Source organism: Tursiops truncatus, chromosome 6 (genome assembly GCF_011762595.2).
Source record: "Tursiops truncatus isolate mTurTru1 chromosome 6, mTurTru1.mat.Y, whole genome shotgun sequence".
In the NCBI taxonomy this organism is placed as follows: Eukaryota; Metazoa; Chordata; class Mammalia; order Artiodactyla; family Delphinidae; genus Tursiops; species Tursiops truncatus.
In genome coordinates, this window is record NC_047039.1 from 113,213,448 (window position 1) to 113,238,215 (window position 24,768).

A 24,768-nucleotide genomic window follows, 5' to 3' on the forward strand; every position below is an offset into this window, starting at 1 on the left:
CTGTGTGGCCCATTCCAGCCCCCCGTCTGTCTGACGCAGGGCTGGAGCTCTGAACTCAAATTAGACCTTGCTCTCCAAGTCAGCTCCCCGGCATCTCCTACGGGAAGCCCTCCCGGTTTCCCTTTCCTCCTCCTGCCGTCTATACCTTTGTGGCCGTCCCCATGCCCTTTAGCCCTGTGTGGCCCTCGTGGTGGGAGTGGGTGGAGGGGCCCGTCGCAGCCCCTGATACGGTGGCCCGTCTGCATGGGAGTGTGGTGGGCTGGAGAGAGGGACATGATCCCTTGCTTGTTTGGGCGGTCGGGCTGTTGAGCTGGAGAGCCGTTTTTAATAAGCAAAATCCAGTGCTTCAAGGCCTCCCTGCCAATTAGCAGGCGGCACCCAGGTGACTCTTTGAATAATTAAATGGGCCTCTGCCAGGGCCTTCAGGCTGCGGTTTGATGTGCCTTTGAAGTCTTCCTGGCTGCCGGCTCCCTGGCAAAGTGGTACGTCGTGGGGTGTGGCCCAGTGCCCTGTGGGCCGGGTATTCCCGATCCCTCCCGCCCACCCTGCTCTCTTCCTGCTCACCTAGCAACTGCCTGGGCCCCCATCACCCCTGGTGAGGTGAGGCTGAACCCAGTAGTGTCCCGGGGCCAGGCCCCGTGCCAGGCCTTCCGCAGGCCCACCGCACCTAATTCTCAGGCCATTTTCGGAAACTGTGCCCTGCCCGACTGGGGGAGCGACCTCTGAGGGCTCCCAGGTAGCGCCAGCGCCGTAAATGGGGCACCATTGTCCGCCACATGCACGACTGGGGCGGCCGGCTCGTCCCAGTTTTAGCCCTGGAATTCCCGCATCCTTGGTAACTCCCTTGTCCGGGGCAAGCTGGGCGGTGGTCACCCCTGCAGGACAGGTGCCCTCTGAGGCCGAGTCTGCTCTCTGGGGGCCGTGAGCTGGTCTCGCCCTCCAGGGTGGGAACCCAAGGCTCTGCCCCTTCTCTCGGACACCCCGGGCCGGCCAAGGTGGACCAGGGGCATCTGCCGATGGGGCTCCTCTGTGATGCTGCTGGCGAACACGGACCTTGGAGGTCACTTTGCAGGGAGCGCTTTTCTGTGAGTTGAATTTCCACTTTCCTCCCTGCACACGCCAAGTGAAGGATGGAGAAGTGAAGAGCCGTCTTGGGCCCGGGTCGCTTTCATCTGAAGCGTGGAAAAATAAACCCTGCGTCCTAGATTCTCTGCGTGGCGCTCGGTGGTCGGGCCCGAAGCTTTCTTACCTCCCGAATATGAGCGTTTGTTTGGATATGCCCTTCTTCTTCCAGGCCCCCGGGGAGAACGACCTCAGCAGGGTGGGCTGGAGGACCCCGTGGTGGTGCTGACCCCACGGGCCTGGGGCAGGGCTGGAGGCACCTGGGTGAGGGGCATTTCCTAATTGTCATGGAAACCCGGGGTGGGCCCACTGGGGCTGCTGCTCAGAAGGCCGCGGGGACAGTGGGGACTGCCTGAGTCGGAGGCCCTGGACTTGGAAGTGGACTCCTGGGATGAGCCCCCGAGAAGGGGAGGGAAAGTGACTCAGGCTGTCACACTTGCTGGGAGCAAGGACGTGGGCTGAGAGGCTTTCGTGTGTTATCTCATTTAATCTTAACAATGACTACTGCCCCCATTCTACAGTTGGGGAGACTGAGGTTCAGAGAGGGAGAGTTTCCTGCTCAGGGTCACACAGCGAGTCTGCAGCAGAGCCAGGATTGGAACCCAGATCTATTACCTGCCGAAGCCTGGTTCTTAGTTCCCTCCACAAGTTCTCCCTGAAAAGGAAGGTGACAGTGGCATTGGGGGGGGGGGGGGGGTCTCTGTTTTGGCTTCTTGCCAGGGTGTAGAGTGATGGCTCTAGGTAGCAACGTTCTCTGTCCTGGCGGGCCGTCTGCAGACAGCACAGTCATGAGATGTGCACCTGCTGTGTGCCTGGGGCTCCCTGGTCTGGGGTGGAGGGACCCCCAGGGAAGCAGGCCCGGGAGCCACCACATAGCCCCGCCTGGTGGAGCCCTGGGTTGGATTGGATAACGCAGGGGAGGCCGCTGCCAGATAGCAGGAGGGGTCGGCACACCGAGTGCTGCACCGGAGCTGGGTTTGAAGCGCATGAAAATCAGGCTGCTGCCTGGAAAAATAGTAAATCAGTGCCGACAAGTGGGCTGCACTGCCCTGGAACCCTGTGTCCAGGCCCCGAGTCCCTCAGCACAGCATGGGAAGAGGTGAAGCTGGACGAGTTCTCCCCCAACACACAGAACCCGGGGACCTGGCGCCTCCTCCCAAGGGGTCCTCTCGTTGGCTCCTGGGTTTCTTGTCCTATAAATCGGGCCTGCTGCCCGCCGTGCAGGGTCTTCCAGTGCCCCCATCCGACTGCTCCTGGGTCCCAGCTGGCGTGCACCTGTGTCCGCCACCTTCATGCCGTGGCCCCGGAGCATCGGGCCTGCCCGCTTCCCGACCACGTGTCCTGTCCCCACGCGGCCGTACGCACAGCTACGCACGCGGGCACTTTGCAGAGGTCATGGTTTTACAGCAGATTCTCAAAGAAGCCCCGCAGACAAGGACCAGAGGCTGATTATTGATCCCAGAGCTGCGTTCAGGCTGCGCCTTGCCCTGAAGCAGTGACAGTGGCAGCCCCCAAGCCCAGCTCAGGGCAGGTGTCCAGGGACCACCCAATGGATGGGGGACGGAGAGCAAGGCGTGGTTTGGCGTAAGAATGTGCCCCCCTCTGCTCTTTGTTCGAGGGGTTGGGCTCAGCCACTCCCTTAGGGTGCCGTGTTTTGGGGCCTTCCTCCTCTAGCGGGGGGCGCCCCTAGCCTCTGGCACTGGCACTGTCACTGTCCTGCCCACACACGGCCGTGCCGGCCAAGCGGCCGGATGCTCACGTTGACCTCAGGGTGGGAGGCGTAATTTGGTGGGACCTTGAAGCAGTGGCTTGAGCCTCTCATCCCTGCCCCCCGCCCCCCCGGGAGGACGGGGTGCTGGGGTGGCTTTGACGCATGGACTCTGTTGGGGATTTCTTGGCACGTGGCAGCTTTTCTGCTTCCGGCTTGGGCATCCCTGTAATTCCCTCAGTGGTGCGAGTGGGAAACTTGGCTTCCCAGAAGCGGAGCACGAGGAAATGCGTCCTCAGGAAGGGTCTGATGGGATAAGAGGAACCCAGCCCCGCCCTGACCCCCGGCCCCCCCCGCCCTGAGGACCCGGATGGCCTCACTCTGGTGTCTGGCCCACGGGCATTTCTGTGCCGTTCTGCGTACTTGATTCTCATCCCCTCCTCTTCAAGAACAAATGAGCTCCACCATGAACGTCTGGATCTCTGGTCTAGCCGGGGAGGGGGGCATTGATGGCGGGGGTGGCAGATGCTGCGCGGTGGGGTCTGGATGATCAGCGGGTGCCTGAGACGGGAGGGTGGAGCCAGGCCTTGTGGCAAGTGACCCGAGGGTCACACCTGCTCCAGCCCCTCTCGGGCTTGAAGTTACAGCTGGAACGTGGCCCCAGAAACGCCCTCTGTGCCAATGCGTCTCCTCGGGGTTAAGTCAGGGTCAGTGTTGTAGAGTCTCAGCTCAGGGCTGACTCGGGTACCTCTGCGTGGATTCTCATAAGCGCTTCTGGAAAATGCTTCCCTGTATCTAATTGGAGGCTGCCACTTGTTGTTTTGGAATAGCTTGAGAACAGCTTGAGAATATCTACGATCCATTTATCTGTGCACCCATCCATTCCCCAACGAATCCACCCCCCCTGAACCTGTCCTCCTGGCCACCCATCCATCCTTCCACCCCCATGCCCCCACCCACTCACTCATTCATCTGTCCATCAACCCACAAATCCCATCCGTCTCCCACCCACCTGTTCTCCCACCCACCCATCCATCCATCTGTCCATCCGTCTGTCCATCTGTCCATCCATCTATCCAACCATTCATCCACCCACCCACCCATCTGTCTGTCTATCCATCCATCCATCCATCCGTCCGTCCATCCATGCCTCTCTAATGTCAGGCACCGTGCTAGGTGGAAGTGGACCCAGGCTGAGAGAGTGGTCAAGCTGGTGGAAAGCTGGTCAGGGAGTGGTTTTGGGGGAACGCTCCACTTCTGGGTCCTGCAGTCACGTCTCAGCCTGACCTGAGATCTCCTGTGATCAGTTGGGTGGGGGCCGGAACCTTCGGCAGTCGGGGTGACTGACGTTCGACTGACTTTGAAGAAACCAGAGCTCGGTTCCAGCACCCCGTCAACCACGTGGGATCTGGGTCGGCTTCCGGTTCTCCTGTATCGTGGGAGTGGTTTCCTGGCTGGAACCATGGCTGGTCAGTGAGGGTCCCTCGTCTGCTGAGGGCCAGGGCGTCTTGATGGCTTGCAGCTCTCCCTGTGACCCGAAGACACACATCTGTCCTCCTTCCTTCCTGCCACATGATGCCCAGTGGGGGATGCCATTGTCATGGTGATGCGAGGAAGCGGGGGAGAGCCACAGGGAGGAGGGGGAGCCCCCCACAGAGAGGTCAGGCTGGGCTGTGCCATGAGCTACCGCCATGAAGCCGCAGGTGATGGGGACCCCTGGTCTGGTGGGTCTGCCTTGGGACCTCAGACCCAGGGCCATGCAACGCTGTGACAGAGCTGGGCAGGACCCAGGCCTCCAGCTGCTGGCTCAGTGGGCTCCGCAGGACCCCACCCCATGGAGCACAGGCCCCAAGCCTTGGTAGTGGAAGCTACAGGGTCCAGGCGTCCATCCCCACTGGACTGCCCTGCTGAGCACGTCAGCCTGACCCCCAGCAAGGAGGCTGCCAGCCGGGTCTCCTGTGAGATCGTTAATAACAGACTTCCTACCAGAACCCGTGCCCTGGGAGATGGGGAGATGCTCGTTTCAACCAAAGGGGCGTTTTCGTCTCCATGGAGGTGGTTAATTTGGGCCCATTGCTTTCGAACGAGCTGGCAGCTCCCTCCTCCTGGCAGCATTCACCCCCCTCCGGCCCCGTCCTCCTGGAGGCTGGCCTCTGTGCCCGGCGTGGGCTGGTTCAACCTAGTCGGGACCATGCACCCGTCTGCAGGTCCCTGCGGGAGAGGCAGGAGTGGGCGCTTGCACGTGGGTGTGCAGGGCACCCCGGGGAGCCCCGGAGAGTGTGTCGGAAGCCCATTTCCTTGAAGGGCTGCTGCATGGGCTCCCTGTGCTGGTGGTGGGCATGGGGGGGCCAGGTGTGGGTATGGTGCCGACAGCGTGCCCTTCCCATTTCCACCCCAGTCGCGTCTTTACCCAGAATGCGCTGTTCCGCTTGCGGACCTGCCCCTTTCCTCCACTTCGTGAACTGGGATCTCATATCAGTCTCCAGATGAGACCCCAGTTCGGGGTGACAGAGCCGGTGGGCTCACCCACCCTCCCCGCGAGCACATGCCACGTGCAGGCGGGGCTGGGGCCGGTGCCGCGCCTGCATTCCGTCCCGTGAGCCCGGCTGCGCCCAGGGCTGTGTCACCTGCAGCTCACGCCCTAACACTCCTCACCTGTACTGGCCGGCCCCCAGCACCTGGGCAGCGTGGGCTGGCTCCACCCCCTTTCCCAGGAGTCAGGCCCAGGTTCACTTTGCAGTAGTGACAGGTGCGGCCTGAGACCCCGTGTTCCCAGGGAGCCCCCTTTTCCTCCCCGTGAGTTCCCCTCCCACGGATTCTGAGCTGCCAAGGTAGACGCCCGTCTGCAGGTGACGCCCCTACCATGCCGCCCTCCCCACACCAGCGGGAAGCTTTCTGACTCCTGGGCCCTTCTCTTCCTCCTCCCAGATGCGTCTTTGGGGTGGCAGAGTTTGCGGGGACCCTGGGCATCCCCCCAATACAGAACTGGGAGATTTTCATGGAAAACAAGGGTCTCAAGTCCAGATAAGTTTGGGGCTCACGGCCCACCCTCTCTGTCTCCTAAAGACAGGTTCCCGTGCTCCCCGCCGAGGATGCCCAGGGGAGCCCACATCCCCGTGTCTGGGGTCCCCCTGGCGTGTGGAAGCAGGATAGTTGCGCGGACGGAAGCTTCCTGCTGTCCCTGACCCGCTTCCCTCGTTTGCCAACAGGGATGCCGGGACCTGGACAGAGGGACCGACTTCCGGTGTCCGGGGCCGAGCTGGGCGTGGGGTCCTCATTCTAGGCACGTCCATCTGGGTGGTCCTGCGTCACACAGCCACATAACGTGCACCCTGTTTCCTTCCACGAGGGAGCGGACAGAAGCCCGCCTGCTCCTGCGCTCGCTCCGGGGGGTCCCGTGGTGGACCACAGGCTGGGGGCCCGGCCAGGGCGGCGGTGCCACTGAGACCTGCTCACTCCCCTGACGTCTCCTCTCCCACAGGCCCTTCCCCTCGGAGGAGACCGCGGAGAATGACGATGACGTCTACCGCAGCCTGGAGGAACTGGCAGAGTAAGGAGGCAGGCGGGGGAGGGTGGGGAGCGGGGCTTCACGCGGGCCCCCTCGACGGGCGCTGGTCTCGGCCGTCTGCACGGGCCGTCCCCACGGGGGTGGTGGTGTGGCTCCCCTGCCGGAAGGATGCGCGGTTCTTCACCCCACATTCCAGGAGGCTCCCAGCGTGCCTGCTGGTGACGTGGCTGCGGCCCTCCTCCCCAGGCTCAGGCGTGACGAGGGCTGGCTTTTGCCGGGCTTCTCTATGGAAGCTGCAGTGGGGCTGGGGAGGTGTCCTAGCTCGGCCCTTGGAGGCTGTGCTGCGGATGGGAGAGAGCTGGCGTTTCCGGAAGCTGGGGCCCCTGGAGCACAGGTTACAGGCGAAGGCAGATGGTGATTCCGGGCTGTCTCGTGGCCTGACACGGGCTGGGGCTGGGCCAAGGCCAGGCCACCTGAAGCCACTGGGGCGTCTCCCCTTCTCCCAAGGCCCCGTCTTTGCCTGCCCCGGGTCCCCCCGATTCCTCTCTCCGAGGATTTCTTGCACCATCTCATGCAGCCTGGGTCCAGCTGCCCCTCCCTGGCCGTTTCACCTTATGGTCCTGGAGCCCCCCAGGGACTGGCAGGAATCCCTGGGCGGCGGCTCTTCCAGAAGAGATGGTTGGGTTCTGTGTGGTCAGCTGTGGCCGGGGGCGGGGTCACGTGACCTGCTGCTCGGAGAAGGGGCGGCGGCGTGGAGCTGGCAGGGCCGCCCTATCCTGCAGGGGGGGGACCGAGGCCCGGGAGATGATGGGCTTGCCCAGGCCGTGGGGTTGTCCCACGTGGCTCCTGACCTGGCAGGCCCACGACCCTCTTCCCCGGATTCCTGCCCCTGGGGGCCTCTTTCCTGTCTTTGTTCCCGGATAAACGGCCGTTCCTTCTGGGAAGACTCGTGGCCTCTCTCTCCTTCGTCTTACAGCACAGACTGGGAATAAGAATCATAATCAGAGTAAGAGCCGGGATTTGCTGTGCACTCGCTGTTCAAAGCCCCCGGCTTGTTCCACTCCCCCGTCCAGGCTGCTTCTAGGATATGGGATATTCTTTGCAGGATCTCTGTCCATTTAAATAATTGGAGTCATTGAAGAATCAGCCTGTGGGCAGCAAGCTGGCGGCCCAACATTATGTGATCTGTGAGTGAAACACTCACTGGCCAGTGGGCATAGCTGCCACCAGCCCATCTTCCGGAAACTGGGCTGACCCCAGTGTGAATGGTGGCGATCCTCGGGACACCTGGTCGACCCCATGTGGGTCCGAGGGTGGAGAGCACCCTGAGGGGGCAAATGGGGCCCAGGGTCCACACGAGTCCCAACCAGGGCCTGGGGCTCCCTACCTGGGTGCTACTGCCCGGTCCCAGGAATCAGAGGGGGACCTGGAAACTTTCGAGAAAGGTGCACTCCAACCCACGGGGCCTCCCGAGGCGCGGGGCTGCATGCGTGGCTGCCCACCTTCCCCCACCCCCCGTGAGGGGTGAGGAAGCCGAGGCTCAGAGAGGCACGGCCGGAGGGAGGCCCCCAGGGGTCCCCCCCGTCTGCAGCCCCCTTGCTGGCTGAGCTCCGCGCTGGGGCTGCTTCCCGCCCGCCCTCCCGGCATTTTCCGCCGTGGAGAGCCTCTCCCTGTCTGCCAAGTCCGGGCCTAAGCGCCCCCCACTTTGGGAAGCCTCTCACCCTCCGTCCATCCGCCCGCCCAGCCAGCATCCTCACTCACACCCCACGCATCACAGAGCACCCACACCCCTGTGTGGCCTTTGGGGTGTTTGTGGGGTGCACTGTGATAGACCGGAAGGTTCCCGAGGTCAGTCCCTGCATCTCCGTGTCACCGCCCCCCCCCAGCAGCTGGCACCCCGTGCCCGCGGCCTAACAGCGCATCCCAAGCGATAATGTTCATCTCCTTCTGTGCCCCACTCCGCCCCACAGTCTCCCCGTGAGGGGAGTTCTAGGGGGGCCCCCGCTTTACAGATAAGGAAACTGAGGCCTCGGGAGGGAAGCTACTGGCCCACGTCACTCAGCGAGGGAGCGGCAGAGCTGCCGTCTTACCCCGAGCCTGTACCCTCACCTCTCCACCATGCAAAGTCAGTGCCCCCCCCCAGGGTCCGGGGAGCCCCTTGCCCAGTGCTGAGTGCCGGGACCTGATCTGCCATTTCTCCCGAGTCACCCCCAAGCTGAGGCTGGGGGTCTCTGCCCTCCCGAGACATGCACGAGGGGTCAGCAGAGGCTGAGGGTTCCAGGATGATGGGGCCCACGGCGCCCTCGTGCGGCTTCCTCTGTACCAGCCAGGCCCCCCGCTTAGCCCGTCCCAATGGCTCTTTCACGTTCAGTTTGGAGGATTCCTGGGCGGTGAGTTGGCCAGCGAGCCCGGGTGCCCATTTTCCCCTTTCTCGGTCTATTCTGCCTGTGTCTGACCTCTCACAGGATGGAATTCCTCTCGCGCGGAGAAGCCAGCCTGGGGGATGTGCGGCTTTGCACACAGTTCAATAATCTTATTCCATGACATTAAGAGAGAGCCTCCTTAATCCAGTGAGTTCCTCATGGCTGCAGTTATTGCAAACGTAAATCATACATTAATAGGGGAGGGGAATGAATTTGAGTCTTGAAGTTGCGTTTTCGTCCCAGAGGCTCCAGGTTAATAAATTTTTCATGCTTTTTTCCCCCTTCTCCTTTTACTGAAAATCAAGATTTCCTAGCGTCCTGTCTCTGCGGACCTGGGATTCATATTTATCCATCATGGCAGTTCACAAGACACAAACAGAAATGTCATTTCTTCCCTGGCCTCCCCGGGGCAGGGAACGGGGCACTGGCCCGGATCTGAAGCCAGGCAGCGCCAGGGAGCCGGGGAGTGACGTTTCGAGCAGAACCGGCTAATTCTTTCCTTTGGGCTCTGGCCAGGTGTCAGAAAGGATGATCACCTCGCGTTTCTAAGGGGCCCCTCGACGCTCCGCAGCTGTTTGGGGAAAGGCGAGCCTGGTGGGGGGTCTGGGCACCAGTGGGGGACCGCCAGCTGTGCGTGGCCCCGAGAACACCTTCTCCGTTCAGTCAGTCGATCAGTCTGGATTTGTTCAGCCACCAGCTGGTTACTGTGCACTTTCTGGAAATGGGCAGCGGGAGTGGGGAGTGGGGAGCGTGCTGGGTTGCGAGGGGCGAGCGTGGGCATTGCTGGAGGAGAGATGTGGCTCTCCCGCGTGGGCCCCTCAGAATCCTCGCTAGAGGCGCCGTTCCTACCGGGCGTGTCTTCAGAGCCCCCCAGTGTCACCCTGGCGGGTCATTGAGGGCCCTGCAGCCTCAGCCCCCGAGACGCCACTCCACACGGAGAGCCCCCTTCCACCCACCTAAAGCAGGGGCACCGACCGGGCTGCACAGGAGCCTCTGCCTTGTTCCCAAAGCAGCCAAGGGCGTCTCTGGGCAGACCTGGGGCCTCGGCCCTGGCGTGTCCTACCACATGGGCTTTGGCAGGTCACCCAGTCTCTGCGCCCCGGCTCCCCTGTGTGTAACACGCGGTGTCGGCTGTCAGCTACACTGCGGTAGCACAGCGCCCAGCGGGCACACCCTGAGCGCCCAGGCAGGGGAAGCGGTTCCCATCCTCCCGGTCTACCAAGGACGTGGCCTTTGTCTCCGGTTTCCAAATGGCCATGGCAGCGCCGTCCAGGAGAAATCATACATGAGCCGCCTGTGCGATTGTTCATTTTCTAGTAGCTGCACCAGAAAGAGAAAAAAGAAACAGGTGAAGTGAATTTTAAGAATGTATTTTTACTGAACCCAGTGTATCATCTGGTTCAACACGTGATCATTAATGAAGTAGCTGACATTCTCGTGCAGAATGGGAGCCGGGTCCGTCCACTGGCCACGTTTGCGAGCGCGCAGCCACGTGAGGCTTAGGGGCCCCACGTGGGCAGCCCGGGTCTCGGAGCAGCATTCCGGGGACCAGCGCAGAGTCCCCTGCCTTTGAATGGACGATGCTGAACTAAGATGATGCTCTCTAGCGCTCTGAGCTCACTTTTGAGATCCTTGAATAATGTATAATCAGATAATAGAGCAGCTGGTTGAAAAAATTAACACAAAATAGCGCCACTTAAAAAACGCTTCATCAAGCAAACTGAGCCCCACATGAGAGGCCTCTTTTTAAACTGCCCTGACGATTAGTACCTTGCATTTGCCTAATGGCTTGTCCCTCCCGCTACCCCTTGCTTCCTTCCAGGTGCTCCCGGGAACCTGGAGCTGCCCCCCTACCTTCTCATACCTGCCCGACTCCTGGGTGGGCCAGAGTTTAGGAATCTGCACTGTGGGAGCCCCACACACAGGGGCTGGGAGCCAGATTTGCACACAGAAAAACGACCCTCGTGAGACAGCTCACCACGGGAGTCCAGAGTGGGGCCGGGTGAACGCCAGCTCAGAAATCAGGGAAGGCTTCTCAGAAGAGGTGACCCCTGAGTCTTGGAGCCCAAGTGGGAATCGGCTGAAGGGTGGGGCTGGCGTCCCAGTGGAAGGAGCAGCCTTGCCAAGGCCCGCCCCGGGGAGGCGTGGCAGGTTTGAGACACCGCAAGGTGTTTGCAAGAAAGCGGTATCGTCGAAGCACCCTGGGACGTGCTGGGAAGGACCACCCTCCTCATACCCAGGAAGGCACGGCCTGCATCAGAAGGCCTGCAGAGACCCCCCAGCTGGGTGTGCTTCAGTGCTGGGGGGCGCCCGGCGTGGAGGGGGCACCTCAAGGTTATCCTTGCCGGCTGGAGAGAGAGCATCACGCAGGCCGAGGAACAGCAGGGGCGCGTCCGTCTCGGCCGCACATGGTGGCTTTCTGTCTTTCTCTGGGCCCATTCGATCCTTCTCGGGGCTCACTTCCCCCGTCTCTGGAGTGAAAGCACTGGCCCAGATGCTACGTGGGGCACCTCGAGCTTGACGGAGCCACGGTGGGAGGCCGCTCCTTGACACCGGTTTCGCTTTCCTCGGAATTGAAGTGATTCTCAGGCTTAAACAAATGCGGTCGTGACGCGGCAGGGAATATAATTTATCCGTAGATGTATAGCTCCGCGCTTTGCTACATCATAAGATGACTTCGCAGCTTTAAAGGCGTCGTGTTAGCATCGTCGGGGTAATTTTTTAAGATGCATAAAATGTAGGAGTTTCCCCGAGTCGAAGCCGCTTTCAAGGGGCATCTTCTTGGAGCTGGGCTTCCTGGTCCCTGGGGAGTGAGGTGGGCGTGCACAGGTCCGGGGGTGGGGGCCGCTTGCTGGGAGGGCGGAGGCCACGCCCCTCCTGCTGGCCCCCTACTCCAGGGGACGGGCAGCTGTCGCTCCGCCCGACGGTGACCCTCGGTCGAGGAGAGCCTACGCCCACCCCACCCGGTGACCTTGCCCGCCCGCGGCTCCCAGCCACAAAGGAAGTTCCCTTACGTTCACGCCGCCTCGTGTGAAAGTTCAGTGTCCAGCGGGAGACCTGCACGTGTGGGGGACACCCAAGGCGAGGCCTGGACGGGTCGCTGGGTTTGGGGGCGTCTCGTGTTTCTCCCAAAGGATTGCTTCTCCGAGGGGACGAGTTTGAAAGCAGACTAGACAGAAACAGCCCCATTACAAACAAACCAGAAAGCCCGCCTCGTGTAGAACACGGACCCCACCGTGGCCCAAAGGGGGTTGACAGTAAAGCCCCCAAAGTGGCGGTGTCGGTGGCCGCCCTCCTCAGGCTGGTGCAGGGCCTGGCTGGACAGGGACGGGCAGGGTCCCCTGAGCCCTGGATGCCGCGGAGGTCTCCCCCCTGCTCTGCAGCCTGCTTCCCCGGACCGGGCGCCCTGGCTCCGGGCTGCTGAGGTGGGGACAGCCATGCACGGGCAGGCCTCGGCTCTCCCATGGTCCTTGCTGGACAGGGCCACCCCGTCTACCGGCCCAGCTGCCTCCCCTCTGGCCGTTCAGGCCTTCATTTGTACAGTGTGCACTTAGCGAGCGCCAGCTGTGTGCCTCCCTGTCGAGGGGCTCTCCATCCTCACGGGAAGTCTGGGAGGCCCGGCCCGGCTTTGGGACCGGCCAGATGGAGGGAACGAATCCAGCGTCCACGGAGCACACGGGGGTCTGTCCCCACACTGAGCCCTGTGGCTGAGGGGCAGAGGGGACTTGAAGCAGGTCTGACTCAGAAGGCCACCTGCCTGACCCCCCTCTCCGCCCCAGGGCTGTCTGGTAGGGCCCTGCGGTGACCTGGGCCCTGCAGTTCTCATTCTTACAGCTCTTCTAAGCCCCACAGGAGCTATCCAGGCGGTGTCCACTGGGTTCAGACCTCGACAGGCCAGGACACCTGGAGGGCTTCCCAGAGGAGGTGTTGCTGGAAGGGGATGGAAAGTGCATAGGATTTGCCAAAACGTGACTTAGGAAACCTGTCCCCGCCCCCACCAGGCCGGCCACTGCCTAATTTTGGGCTGGGGTCCTGGGAGAGTCTGGGTCTCAGCTGTGTCTGTTACTCAGGACCTGAGGGCTAGCCGTGCCGGCCCCAGAGTCACCGTGTGTGTGCAGCCCAGTGGCTCTCCTGCCCCTGTGGCCTGGACAAGATGCCCGATGCTCCCCCGCCCTCCCAGAGCTGGCTGCAGGACTGTCGGTTGGCCAGAGGGCAGCCCATCCTCACCCCGAGCGGTAAACAGGCTCGTAGCTCCCCCCTCTTCTGGTTACGGAGGCAGCCGGTGCAAATGACAGCCCTGGGCTCTGCGCCCCACGGCTCTGAGGCTCCCTGCCCTGCCCTCCAGGGACATCTCGGCCCCTTGGTACCTGGGCCTGTGCACTTTTGCAAGGTCCTGGCTGCCGTGGGGGCCCAGGGCTTCATTGACCTTGAAACCCTGACCTGCAGCACTTCAGGAAAGAAGCTTGTTCCTCCTCTGTGCTAGAGAGAGCACAGGGGCCCTTCTGAATGAACGCAGAGCAGATGCCCGGTTGCCACTCTGCCCTGGCTAAATATTTAAATTATGCAGGCCAGCAGGTACGACACAGACTTAACATGCATTTGTATTTTTAATACCTAGTTAAGCCCGGGTCCTTTGAGGACAAGGCTGTCACAGCGATTCTGGGGTCAGATTTCGCACAGTCTCTGTAGGGTGGGGAGGCCAGTGTGGAAGGATGTACGCATTCACTTTACTGTTTTCGAGAAGAAAGCGGGAACCAGCTGGGCTGTGGCCAAAAGTCTGTCTAATAAAGGCCTCTCCAAATCACTCTCCTGATACTGACTTCCAGGACCCCGTGAGGATAGACTAGGCCCTTCTTACATTATTTCCCGTGTGTTCAACACAGATTTGACACACAGTGGCACTTAAGAAATATTCCTTTAAAAAATGAATAAGCATAACACGTTGGATTTAACGATAAAAAACCCTGTCATGTACATAATATCTGCTGTATTGGTTGCCAAACCCTTATTCCTCTTACATAACCCAGCCCGGAGGTCACCTCCTCCAAGAAGCTGAATGAGGTGCCCCTTCCCCAGAAGATGACAACGTCCACCAGGATTATCTTCGTCACTGTGCTGTCCTCGTCTTCCTGCATTTGTCCCCCATGCCCCAGAGGAAAGCTCCCCGCGAGGGTCATCCTCGAGGGAACAGAGCACAGAAGAGGCAGGTGACCTGAGCTGGGCCCCGCACACCACGGAGGCCCTGGACATCTGCTGTTCTTATATTAAGGATCCAGGCGTGGTTCCAGGTGCCGTTCAGTGAGTCCCCCTGAGCGCCAGGCCGGGTGCTTGAGTTTTGCCCTGTTATCTCAGCCTTCCGGACCTGCAAGGTGGGTGGCCCCGCCCCCATTTTGTAGTTGGGGAAATGAAGGCTCAGCGTGGGTAAGTGATTGGCCTGCGGTCGCACAGCACACTTTACATGACAAAGGAGCCAGCTGCTGCTTGGCTAGGACAGTCCTCTGGGCCTCATCCTTGTGACCGAGTCTGGCTCACGGTGGGAAGACTCTTCTGCTTAGAAGGAGTCCCTGGAAAAGGGTGAGTTATGGCCGGAAGCACACTGCCGGGCGAGCCGGGCCCCCTCTGGGAATCTGGTAGCCGCCTCTTTCTCCAGGTGCGCCCCTAAATGGCTTTACAACCTTGGGGGACCATCTTGCCCTCTCTGGGCCCTGCTTTCCCCATCTGTAGGGAGAGCAGCCCCTCTCTCGACTGTTGGGGGGAGGGTCCGCTGAGGGCCTGTGAGGCCGACCTCCCTAGTGTTAGCAGCGCCTTATCTGTCTGTCTGTCCCCACATGCAGCCCATCCAGCCGACAGCTGGCTTCTCCGGGCCCTCTGAAGCCCCCTCTCCCTGCCGCCCGCACTGCGTGGTGTGGACGGAGGTCGGGAGATGTCAGGTTTGGTTTCCTAGTAACAGTTTAACGGCGATTTGGGATCCTGCTTCCCAGCATCAGACAGCCTGGGGCCAGAGTGCGTATCGCATCTGTCAGTAGCGATATTTTATGTCCGTCATAAACACAGAGGCTCGCCAGAGGCAGAAAGTGGAGAGTTTGTTGGCTTTTCCTTGATTTTCCATAGGCGGCGGGGGGCTCTTCTGAGCAGCTGACTTTCTGTACCAGAATTGGGACAGGCCGGCGAGGCTTCTGGGGCGGGGGGCGGGCCGTGGGGTCTCGGCGGGAGGCGAGCTTTCTGCCGTCTCCGGAGGGCAGCAGGCCACCCTCGGGCCCTCCTGGAGGATCTCGGGCCATTGTCAGGACCAGAATAATTTGGGGGATTTAGCATCTGTCAGCTCAGCTGCTGCCGGAAAGCAGCGGGAGTGAAAGGGTGAGGGCAGAGGAGGCCGGCAGGGAGGTCCCTGTCCCGGAACGTGGGCTTGGGGCTGGGGAGGCCGTGGCATCCACGTGGCGTCCAGCTGAAGGGCGAGCTGAGGTCTCGCGGTGGCGTGGGCTTGGCCGGGAGGCTCATCTTTGAGCAGGCATGCACGTCCCCACCGTGGTCCCGGACTCCCCCGCGCACATTGTCCTCCGCTCTCTCCTGGACAAATGGACAGAGAAGGGCGATCTCTGAAACCTACCAAGGACACATCAGTGCTGACACCCGGCTCCCGACTGTCTAGTCTGATGCGTTTCAGAACATCCGAGGTATTTAATGCTGCCGGTGTCTGTTGATCGAGCATGGACCCCTGAGCTAAGTATCGTCTCATTGACCCTCCCCTCTCACCCACGGGGTGGTGGGCCACGGTCACTTATTGAGCACCTACTGTATGCTGGGCCTCTGCTGGTCGTCTCCTTTGAGGCTGGTCCTTCCAATGACCCTACCGGGGGATTGGCCTTATTCTCAGTTTGCAGATAGGGAGACCGAGGCTTAGGTTCTCCTGCCCAGAGTTGCAGAGCCAGACACTGGCAGGGCTGAGGATCCATCTCGGACTCGCCTGACTGCTTCCCCCGACGGGGGTCACTTTTGGGAGAGTCAGGTTCCCGCCCCGAGAGCCCCCGGCCTGAGCTGAAGGAGAAGGGGACCCAGCAGCCCTGCGGTCCAGCATTGACCGAGCACGGTTACGTACACAGGTGTTTCCAGCATGGTGGGGACGTGCAGTTTCTCCATGAAACCCAGCCTCTGATAACTTGAAACCCCAGGACAAGGCTCTGTTGGTCCGAGTGATGATGGGAAAAGAACCGGGGTGTAGCCGAGACCACCTGCCGTGATGGACGCCCGCTGGGGTGACTCAGAGGCTCTTGCGGGTGTTTTCAGGGCCTTGGGGTCCTTTTCAATGACTGTGGGAGGTTGGGCTGGGGGTTGGGGTGAGTGCACCAGGCCCAGATGGGGGTCCAGACTCCTTGCCTCTCTGCCGTGGGATGGTGTGCAGGGGCTGCTGGGGGCTGGCTCCGGTTCTGAGGGCCAGGGCAGAGCTGGGTGGTCATCAAGCTCGTGTTGCAGGGAGGAAACAGAGCGGGATCCGTACCCCATGGGATCTACCTCCATGTCACCGCCCTGCACTCCAGGACACTTCAGACGCTCGGGGGACCTCATTTTGCACCCCTCCCCCACTCCAGAGCCCACACCTGTCATTTCCTTTTCCTCCATTCAAGGGCCACGGCCGTCAGATGCACTGGGCACAGCTGGTCCCAGCGTTAACGCACCAGCTTTAGCAGATGCTGAGACCTGGAGTGTATCCCCTGCCCTGTTCAGGAGACTCACACTTGGAGGCGATGCCTTAGCGAAGAGTTTGGGTAACAGTGGAACTTCCATGTGATGTTCGCCAAAGGGACAGAGCTGCTGGGAACCAGAGCCTGTCACCCCACACAAATGACACTCCCCCAGTTTAGAAGGGTCTGCGTCTCAGCCGTAACTGCTGCCCTGTCTGTCTCCCCATCTGGACTGTGAGGTCCACGGGACAGAGTCCGTTGGTGCCTCTGTCATCTCTGTGTCCCCCCAGATTCCACAAGTTACCTACCGGCACAGAATTGGTCTTAGGATAAGTATCGATGAAGCCAATCAAATCCGATGGTCTTTTCATCTTAATTGCTGAGTTGAACAAATATGTGTAACTTTACTTTTATGACTTTGTTTTCATTTTTTTTAAACCCCACGTCTTTGCTTTTTCTTTTATTTCCCCTTCTCCCATAATGGGGAACATGCACAAGATGAAATTTTAATGCTGCTGTTTTATGATTTTGTGTAATAAGCATGAACCTGTATTTCTTAGTGTTCACTGACCTGAATTAAATAATGGTTGGGGAGTATTTTCACAATTAAAAAGAATCGTAAATGTAGACAGTGGGATTATGAGTGCCCTCATGGCTCTATAATGAGGCCCTGCAGACAGCGGTAAAGTGAGGACATTACAGGCAGGAAGCTGGCCGTTCACTACTCAAGGTGTTTTGTTTTGTTTTTTTAATGGAAGTATAGTTGATTGACAATGTTGTGTTACTTTCAGGGGTATAGCAGAGTGATTCAGTTATACATACATCTATATCTATCTTTCAGATTCTTTTCCCTTATAGGTTATTACAAGATTGAGTATCGTTCCCTGTGCCGTACAGTAGGTCCTAGTTGGTTATCTATTTTATATATAGTAGTGTGTATCTGTTTATCCCAAACTCCCGATGTACCCCTCCCTCCCCCACAAGTTTTCAACAGGCTCTGGATAACAGACATTTTGCAGAATGGAGAGCAGTGATTGGGTCTGCATTTTTGAGATTCTTCTGTCCCAAGTTCAGATGCCAGAGCACAGCTCTCTCTCTCTGGTGTTTCTGGCTCTGCCTATTTTTAACCTCAGTGCCCTGTGTCAATTAGAAGAGGTGAATGTGGTGAAAATTGATCCTGCGTGAATGGCTGTTCTTGTCTTTATTGATTTTGAGATAGAAGAGCAGCTGAGATCATGGTGGTGGACGTGTGTTGGGGCTGTATTGCTGGTGTCTCAGTCCTGTTCCTTCTGTGAGTACGGGGGGGGAGGGGGGGACGGTATCATCTTACTGTTACCCGGAGGAACCCACTGTTTCTTCAAGAGCTGCTCACTGTGGATGGGATCGAGCGCTTGTAGTCTTTTTGTATGAGGGCATCCCCAATCCACTGGCTTGCGGTGCCAGAGGAAAGGAATTGGGGGTGGCAGAACAGGCAGAAAGTTAGGCAGGGAATGCTGGCAGGGAGGGACTCACAGGCTCACATCTGCTCATAGAATCCACCTAAATCCTGGGTTGACCACTAAACCTCACACACACAGGAGAGTCCCTAAGGTTTCCAGCAAAAAGTGTCGCAGCTGGAAACTGGATTTAGCAGCCATTTCAGCTGCTGCCCACTGCAGGGAAGGTAGAGTTTGAAGTTTAAGTACAACCAACCGAGGTAACTGTCAGAACAAGTATTACTCTCCAGAAGAAATAGTAGGATCTGAATCTCTGTAATGAATCATTCATAACGCCCAGCGTCCAATGAAAAAAAAATCATCAAGTTTACAAAGACACAGGAACAAGTGAATCATACTCAAGAAAAAAACAGTATCGAGGGAAACCAACCTTGAGATGACTTAGAAGTCACAGTTAGCAGCTTTTATAAATATGGGCTTCGAGGAAAACATGCACCAAATCAATGAACAGATGAGGAGCCTCAGTAGAGAAACAAGAAACTATAGAAAAGGGCCAAATGGAAATTTTAGAACCAAAAAGCATGATAAATGAACGGTCACTGGATCAGTTTAATAGAAGACTGCAGATGGCGGAGGAAGGAGTCATTGAACTTGAAAATATTCAGTAGTTCGATGGAAGTTATACACGTTTAATTACAGAGAGAAAAGGAGGTTGAAAAATATGAACAGAGCCTCAGACATGTGGGACAATATCAAGTGGTCTAACAGGTATAATTGGAATCCCAGAAGGAGAAGAAAGAGAGAATAAGGCAGGAAAAAAAAAAATTGAAAAAAACAGTAGTCCCAAGCTTCCTAAATTCTAAAACCTCTATGATAAAACTACAAAATGTTGCTGAGACCTAAAGACCTAAATAAATGAAAGTGTATACTATGTTTGTGGGTTGGAAGATGATATTGTTAAGATGTCAGTTTTCCCCCAGATTAAACTGTAGTCACTACAGTTCCTATTATAATTCCAACAGACTTTTCTTTTTAATTGACAAGGTGATTATAAAGTTGATGTGGAAATACAAAGGACTTTAGGATAGTCTAAACAGTCCTATAAAAGAACAAAGCTAGAGGATTTACACTGCCTGATTTCTATAAAACTCTCTATTTAGTTTTATACTTTCTATAAAATAAATTAATCGAGACAGAGTGGTATTGGCATAAAGATAGCTGAATGTATTGATGGGCTAGAATAGAGCATTCTAGAACAGACCCACACATGTATAGTCAATTGGTTTTTGTCAAAGAGATCCAAGCAACCCAATGGAGAAAAGAAAGTTTTCAACAAATTGTTCTGAAATATCTGGATATCCACGTGGGGATGAGTAAATGAACTTCGATCCCTACCTCACACCATATACAAAAATCCATTTGAGATGGATTAGAGACCTAAACAAAAACACTGAAACCATATAGGTCTTAGAAGAAGATACAGGAGAAAGTCCTTTGCAACCTGGAAGAAAGCAGAGATTTCTTACACAAGGCACAAAGATTTTGTAGGTGCAACACAGGATAGAGTCAGGACACCATAGAAGAAAAAGTCAATAAATTAACCTTCATTAAAATGAAAAATGAATGTTTATCAAAAGGCACCATTAAGAAAACGAGCAGCCATGCCAGAGACTGAGAAAAAAAAGTTCAAAAAACATATCTGACAAAAGACTTGTATCCATCGTAAATAAAGAACTGCTAGAATTCAACAAGAATAAGGCAACCAATTTTTAGAAATGGACAAAAGTCTTGAGCAAGCCTTTCTCATAGGAAGATACACAAACGTCCATAAGTACACAGAAAAAATGTGAACATCATTGATCTTTGCAGGAATGCAAAATAAAACCGCAATTCTCACTACATACCTGCTCTAGTGGCTAAAATTAAAAAGGCTGGAACCCGCCAGAGCTGGAGAGAACCGCAACAAATGTAACTCGTGTACACCGCTGGTGGTGGAGTAAACACTGCAGCCACTTTGGAAAAGTGCTTGGTAGTTATTGATGAAGATAAACACACACACCTCCCCTTTCATCCAACAATTCCACTCCTCATGGAATTTCATTTCCAAAGGAAATGAGAGCACATGCCCACAAAAAAAAAAAGAAAAAAAAAGGCAAATGCTCCTAGCAGCTTTTATTTACAATAACCAGAACTTGGAAGCAACCCAAATGTTCATCAAAAGGAGAATGGATGTCAAATTGTGGGATTAGGACTCAGCAATAAAAAGGAATGAATTGCTGATGGAGGCAACAGCCTGGATCTCGGGGGCATGATGTCGAGGAGGGGAAGCCAGACACAGACGTGAATGTAACAGATGACGCAGTTGATGCGACGTTCTAGAACAGACGAAGGGAATCTCTGGTGAGGAACAGTCAGAGGCGGGTTACTAGGGGAGGAGGAGGGGTCGATCAGGGAGGAGAGGGACTTTCAGGGGAGAAGAGGATGCTCTGTGATGTCACGGGGTGTGAATTACACAGGGGCGTCCCCTTGTCAAAATGGTGGAGCTCAGCGTACATCTCGATCTACATAAATCCTATCCCCCAAATGAGAAGCCTATGTGACGGCATTCCGCCCCATGCTCGAAATGCAGTAGGTGCTCTGTGGACACAATAGGTGCGTGTAGACGTCGGTGCATGCCCAGATCTGCGGATGGTGCCAGTGAAGAGGGTGGCAGAGGAGGGACTCTGCCCCTCGGCACCTTCCATAGGACCCCACGGTCGACACTGGTGTCCAAGCGTCTTTCAGGTCCCACCTGTCTGGGAAGCTTCTGACCTCTCCAGCCTTCACTGTCCTCTCTGTCAAGCACAGCTCTTGCTTGGGGTCCTAATGGGGCGGGTGCCTGCATCACCCTAAGATCGACAGATCGCCGGTTCTATTTCTCTGAAGAGCCCTCAGTGCCCACGCCATCAGGTCCTCAGCCAATGAAAGCATTCTGACCGGTCCACCGACCAGGAGATAGCAGAGCAGGAACGCGGCTTCCGAAAGACCACGTGGCCAGTTCCCCGCCCGTGCACCCCGGCTTCCCCATCCGCACGACAGAGAACTTTGGGCTCAGTTGCATCTCGAGCCCTGATTCCGGTTGACTCATGGTGGGGGCTGCATGGGGGTCTTTGCCGAAAGACATTCCGAGCTGGATGGGATAGAGTCCTGGGGTCAGTCAGATGTTCCCCCAAAGGTGGGATGAGAAAGGGGGCTCCTGGGCTGGCAGATTGCTGTCCCTGCACCTGATGGTCTCGAGGACCCTTTCCAGGCTGACGTTCAGTCATTTTATTCATTTCATCGGTTCGTAGAATATTTGACTGTCAAGGTCCCCCCATCCAGCCCACTTCCTTCCACCGGCCCATCAGAGCAAAGCTGATGACTGTCTTCGGACGGCACGAGCGGGCTGATCTGCCTTTGAGGTGTCGCACTGAGCAGCCCGGGGGCCTCCGTGTCTCCCCTCTGTTCCACGCTGTCAGAATTCACGACAGTGCCTTTGTCACCAGCCTCGCTTGGCTGCACGACAGAAATCCAGGGTGTCTGGCATCCTTCGGAAGGAACCCCTGCAGGTACCTGCCTGGACCTCCAGCAATCTGGTGGGCAGGGCTGCGGGAACTGTTTCCTTTGGGGGCAGCCTCTGGAGAGGCGGGGGTGATTTGTGTCAACACGAGTGACCGTTCCCAAGGCCCACCTTGGGGGACAGAACCCCCTCTCCGCCTTCTCATTGGTTCTTAGAGGAGCTGGGAGCCCCGTCACCATCTGGGTGCTGATTCCCACCCCAGTTCTTGGCACTGCCGACATCCAGACACTCGTCTCGCGGTGGAGGGCGGGCGGGAGAGGGGAGAAGGGACGAGCTGGGGCCGGGATCACCCCGCAGCTCCCTGTGGCCGCTGTGGAGCCTCGGTGTGTGGTTTTCTAACCTGTGAAAGGGGCTCAGTGCGCTCCATCTCCAAGGGCGTGTTAAGTTGAAAAGCATACGTGTGTTCCAAGTGCCCACACGTGCGTTGGCATGCCTGTGGACGGGCTCGTCGGGGGTGGGTGACGTCACAGTTACGGGGGGTCCGTTAGCTGGCCGAGCCCCGTGTGATGTGGCTTTGTCCTCAGGCCGACTTTTGCTTCCTGGGGTGGTGTTGGTAAAACAGCAAGTGACGTACCCCCAAAGCAGCAGCTTCCTCTCCTGCCCTTGCTCATAGCTCCCTGCGGGGGTCTCATCAAGGTAGACACTGGCTCACCCCCGTGCCTGGAATCGCCCCCCACAGAGGGAGGTCTGATGCATCTACCCGCTGTCCCATTGCAGCTCAGCCCCACGGGGGAGGTGTCCAGGGCTCTGGGGAGACTGGCTGCTGCGACCTTCCTTGAATACGACACATTCTCTCCAGTAGGTTTGGGGCGATCTGTCTCCCCCACCCCAGCCTCTAGAATGACAGCTAATACTCAAAAGCTAGGTTTGGGACGGGCCAGAAACCCACTCGTAAGAGCCGCTGGGTAATCGTTTCTGCTCTCGCCTCCCTCCCCCCCCGCCCCCGGACTCTGTGCGGTGGGGAGGGGAAGTGGTCCACCTCATGCTGACGCCTTTCAGAAGAGAACTTTGCCAGGCCTCCTTTGAGCCAGGCCGTGAGATGTGTCCTCACACAGAGAGGCACTCGGGGCTGGCGTGGGCCTCCCGGGGGAGCTGGCCTCTGAGCACAGCCTGCCCCGAGGTCGGACCCCACGGCAGGCTGAAGAGCTGGCTGCCCTGGGCCCAGGGTGACTCCTGTCCCCGATCCCCAGGCCAGAGTGACCCCTGGGGGCTGGGGGCCTGTGGGAGGTGAGGGACAAGTCGGGTTGGCTCACTTGCTGTTGCCTCATTCAGTGAAATATTTGCTGAGCACCTGTTTTGTATCCGGAGTGGGGATCAGAAGGGAGGAAGAAGTTGGGTTTCGTCTGGGGAAGAGACGGGCTTATCCACAGGCACTTATAAAATAATTGGAGATGCAGTGAGAGGGATGCCCTTGGTACAAGAGCTCCAGACAGAGAGTCCCGGATGGCAGACTGGGCGGGGGATCCCGGAAGGCCTCTTGGAGGAGGTGTCCCTTGACTGGAGGCTTGCAGGTCAGAGGGGATAACTTGTTGGCAAGATCGTGAGCTGAAAACAAAGGTTTATTGAATCGCAAGTTAAGTGGTAGCTTCCTTGCTCCTTGGGGAAGGCGCATCACAAACTCCTCGCCCCTCTGCTCTGCTCCCTTGCTGACTGGTGGGGAAAACGTCCACGTGCCTGTGAGCGCTGCACTTTGACCTTCACACTTCGACTTCTGGGACTGGGGAGACCTTGGGCTGAGCCCAGAGCTCTCGGGGCTCCAGGTCCCAGGCGTGGGCCCAGGGAGAGGGCATTTGGTCCCCAGAGCTGGGCATGCCTGTCCGTCAGCTATGCAAAGATTCCCGTTAAGGCAGCATCTCGCCCCCGGGCCCCAGCGTGTGTCCCTGCTTTTACTAAAGGGCTGGGGTAGGTGCGCTTTGTCTTGGTGGGACCTTCCAGAAGGGCGGCAGGCAGAGCACAAGGCACTCCCAGGCTGCCTGGGTTAAACTACCAGAAACCACGGGAAGCAGGTGCCCTGTCCTTGGACCAGGACACTGAGGCCGAGAGGGAGGGCCTCATGGTGGCCCCAACTGCCTCTCCCCTCCGGGGGCCCCCCTCGTGGACGTGGCTTCAGCCGCCCACCCCTCTCCCCCGCTTCCCTCCTGTGCAGTGAGCATGACGTGGGGGAGGACATCTACGACTGCGTCCCGTGCGAGGATGAAGGGGACGACATTTATGAGGACATCATCAAGGTGGAAGTGCAGCAGCCCATGGTGAGCCCCCGCTGCCCGCCCCGCCCCTCCTTTAAAGCCTCTGCGCAGACCCCACCGTCTGAGCCACGGGCGTGGCAGGGGGGAGCTGCACCCGGTCCTTCCTGGCCACCATGGGGTTCATCCCCTGCGCCGGTCGGCCAGGTCCCTTCTTTCCTGTGAAATGTTCTAGGGAGACCGGGATGTGACACCGCTGGCACCCCGCCTCCCCGGACGTGTTGCTCTGGAAGTCTTCTCCGGAGGGCGTGCAGGACCCCGAGTCCTTCCTGCGCAGGGAGCCTTAGATAGTGACGAGGGGCTGGTCTCAGGCAGCCTGCCTCCCTCTGCCCTGAGCCAGCCGTGCGTCTTTCCTGCGCGAGGATGTTTATTTCCGACGGGCGTCGGCTCATCACGTCTCGGATGTTTGTTTGCTGCAGCTCCGTGTGTTGCCCACAGCTGCTGTACTGGGGAGGGAGGGTTCCTGCCAGGCCAGGACGGGAGACGGGGCTCTGGTGGACTGGACCACAGCCCTTTCACACCCCCAGACTCCTGGGGGCGGTCGCGATGCCAGTTGCCCACTGTGGCGGCTTTTGATGCCATTTGCCCTCACCAGAGAAATGGGGGAAATTTCTCTGAAAGCGGGTTTCAGTCTTTTCCCTCAGTGTGGGGGCCACCAGCTGGTGGTGGAGAAACAAAAGGGTAGGACACAGCTCCCCACGAGGCCTCTCAGAGAGGCCCTTCCCGCTCTCTGACGGGAGACGTGCCAAGATGCCGGGCAGTGGCTCACAGCCCCAGATGCTGCTTCTAGGAACGGGTTTCTCATTTTGCCCCTCAAGGGTCTGAAGGTGGGTTTCGCTCCCCACAATTACCAGGAATCTCACTCTGGAGAGTCAGCTGTGGGTCTGTGAGCCCAGGTCTGCCCCCGCCCCGGGCAGCCTTACGGTAGGCAGCTCTGCTCCTGGACCTTCCAGGGAAGTGGGCTCAGGGGGCCAGAGGGCTCTGCTTAGCCGCCCCGGCCTGAGAGGCTGGCTGGCCTCCCGCATCGCCAGCAGGCTGAGTGAGATGGGCG

At 58.1% G+C, this 24,768-nt stretch overlaps 1 protein-coding gene across 14 annotated transcripts in view; it reads left to right on the forward strand.

Annotated features, from left to right (window-relative positions):
• VAV2 (vav guanine nucleotide exchange factor 2) overlaps nt 1-24,768 on the forward strand; it is a 177,980-nt gene that overhangs the window by 109,420 nt on the left and 43,792 nt on the right. For 13 of the 14 annotated variants that reach the window (XM_073806767.1, XM_073806768.1, XM_073806770.1 and 10 more), the window contains exons 4-5: nt 6,312-6,380; nt 23,621-23,723. In XM_073806767.1, coding sequence (XP_073662868.1) covers nt 6,312-6,380; nt 23,621-23,723 — 172 coding nt within the window. The remainder of the gene's footprint in view (nt 1-6,311; nt 6,381-23,620; nt 23,724-24,768) is intronic. The other variant, XM_073806769.1, reaches the window with a different exon arrangement.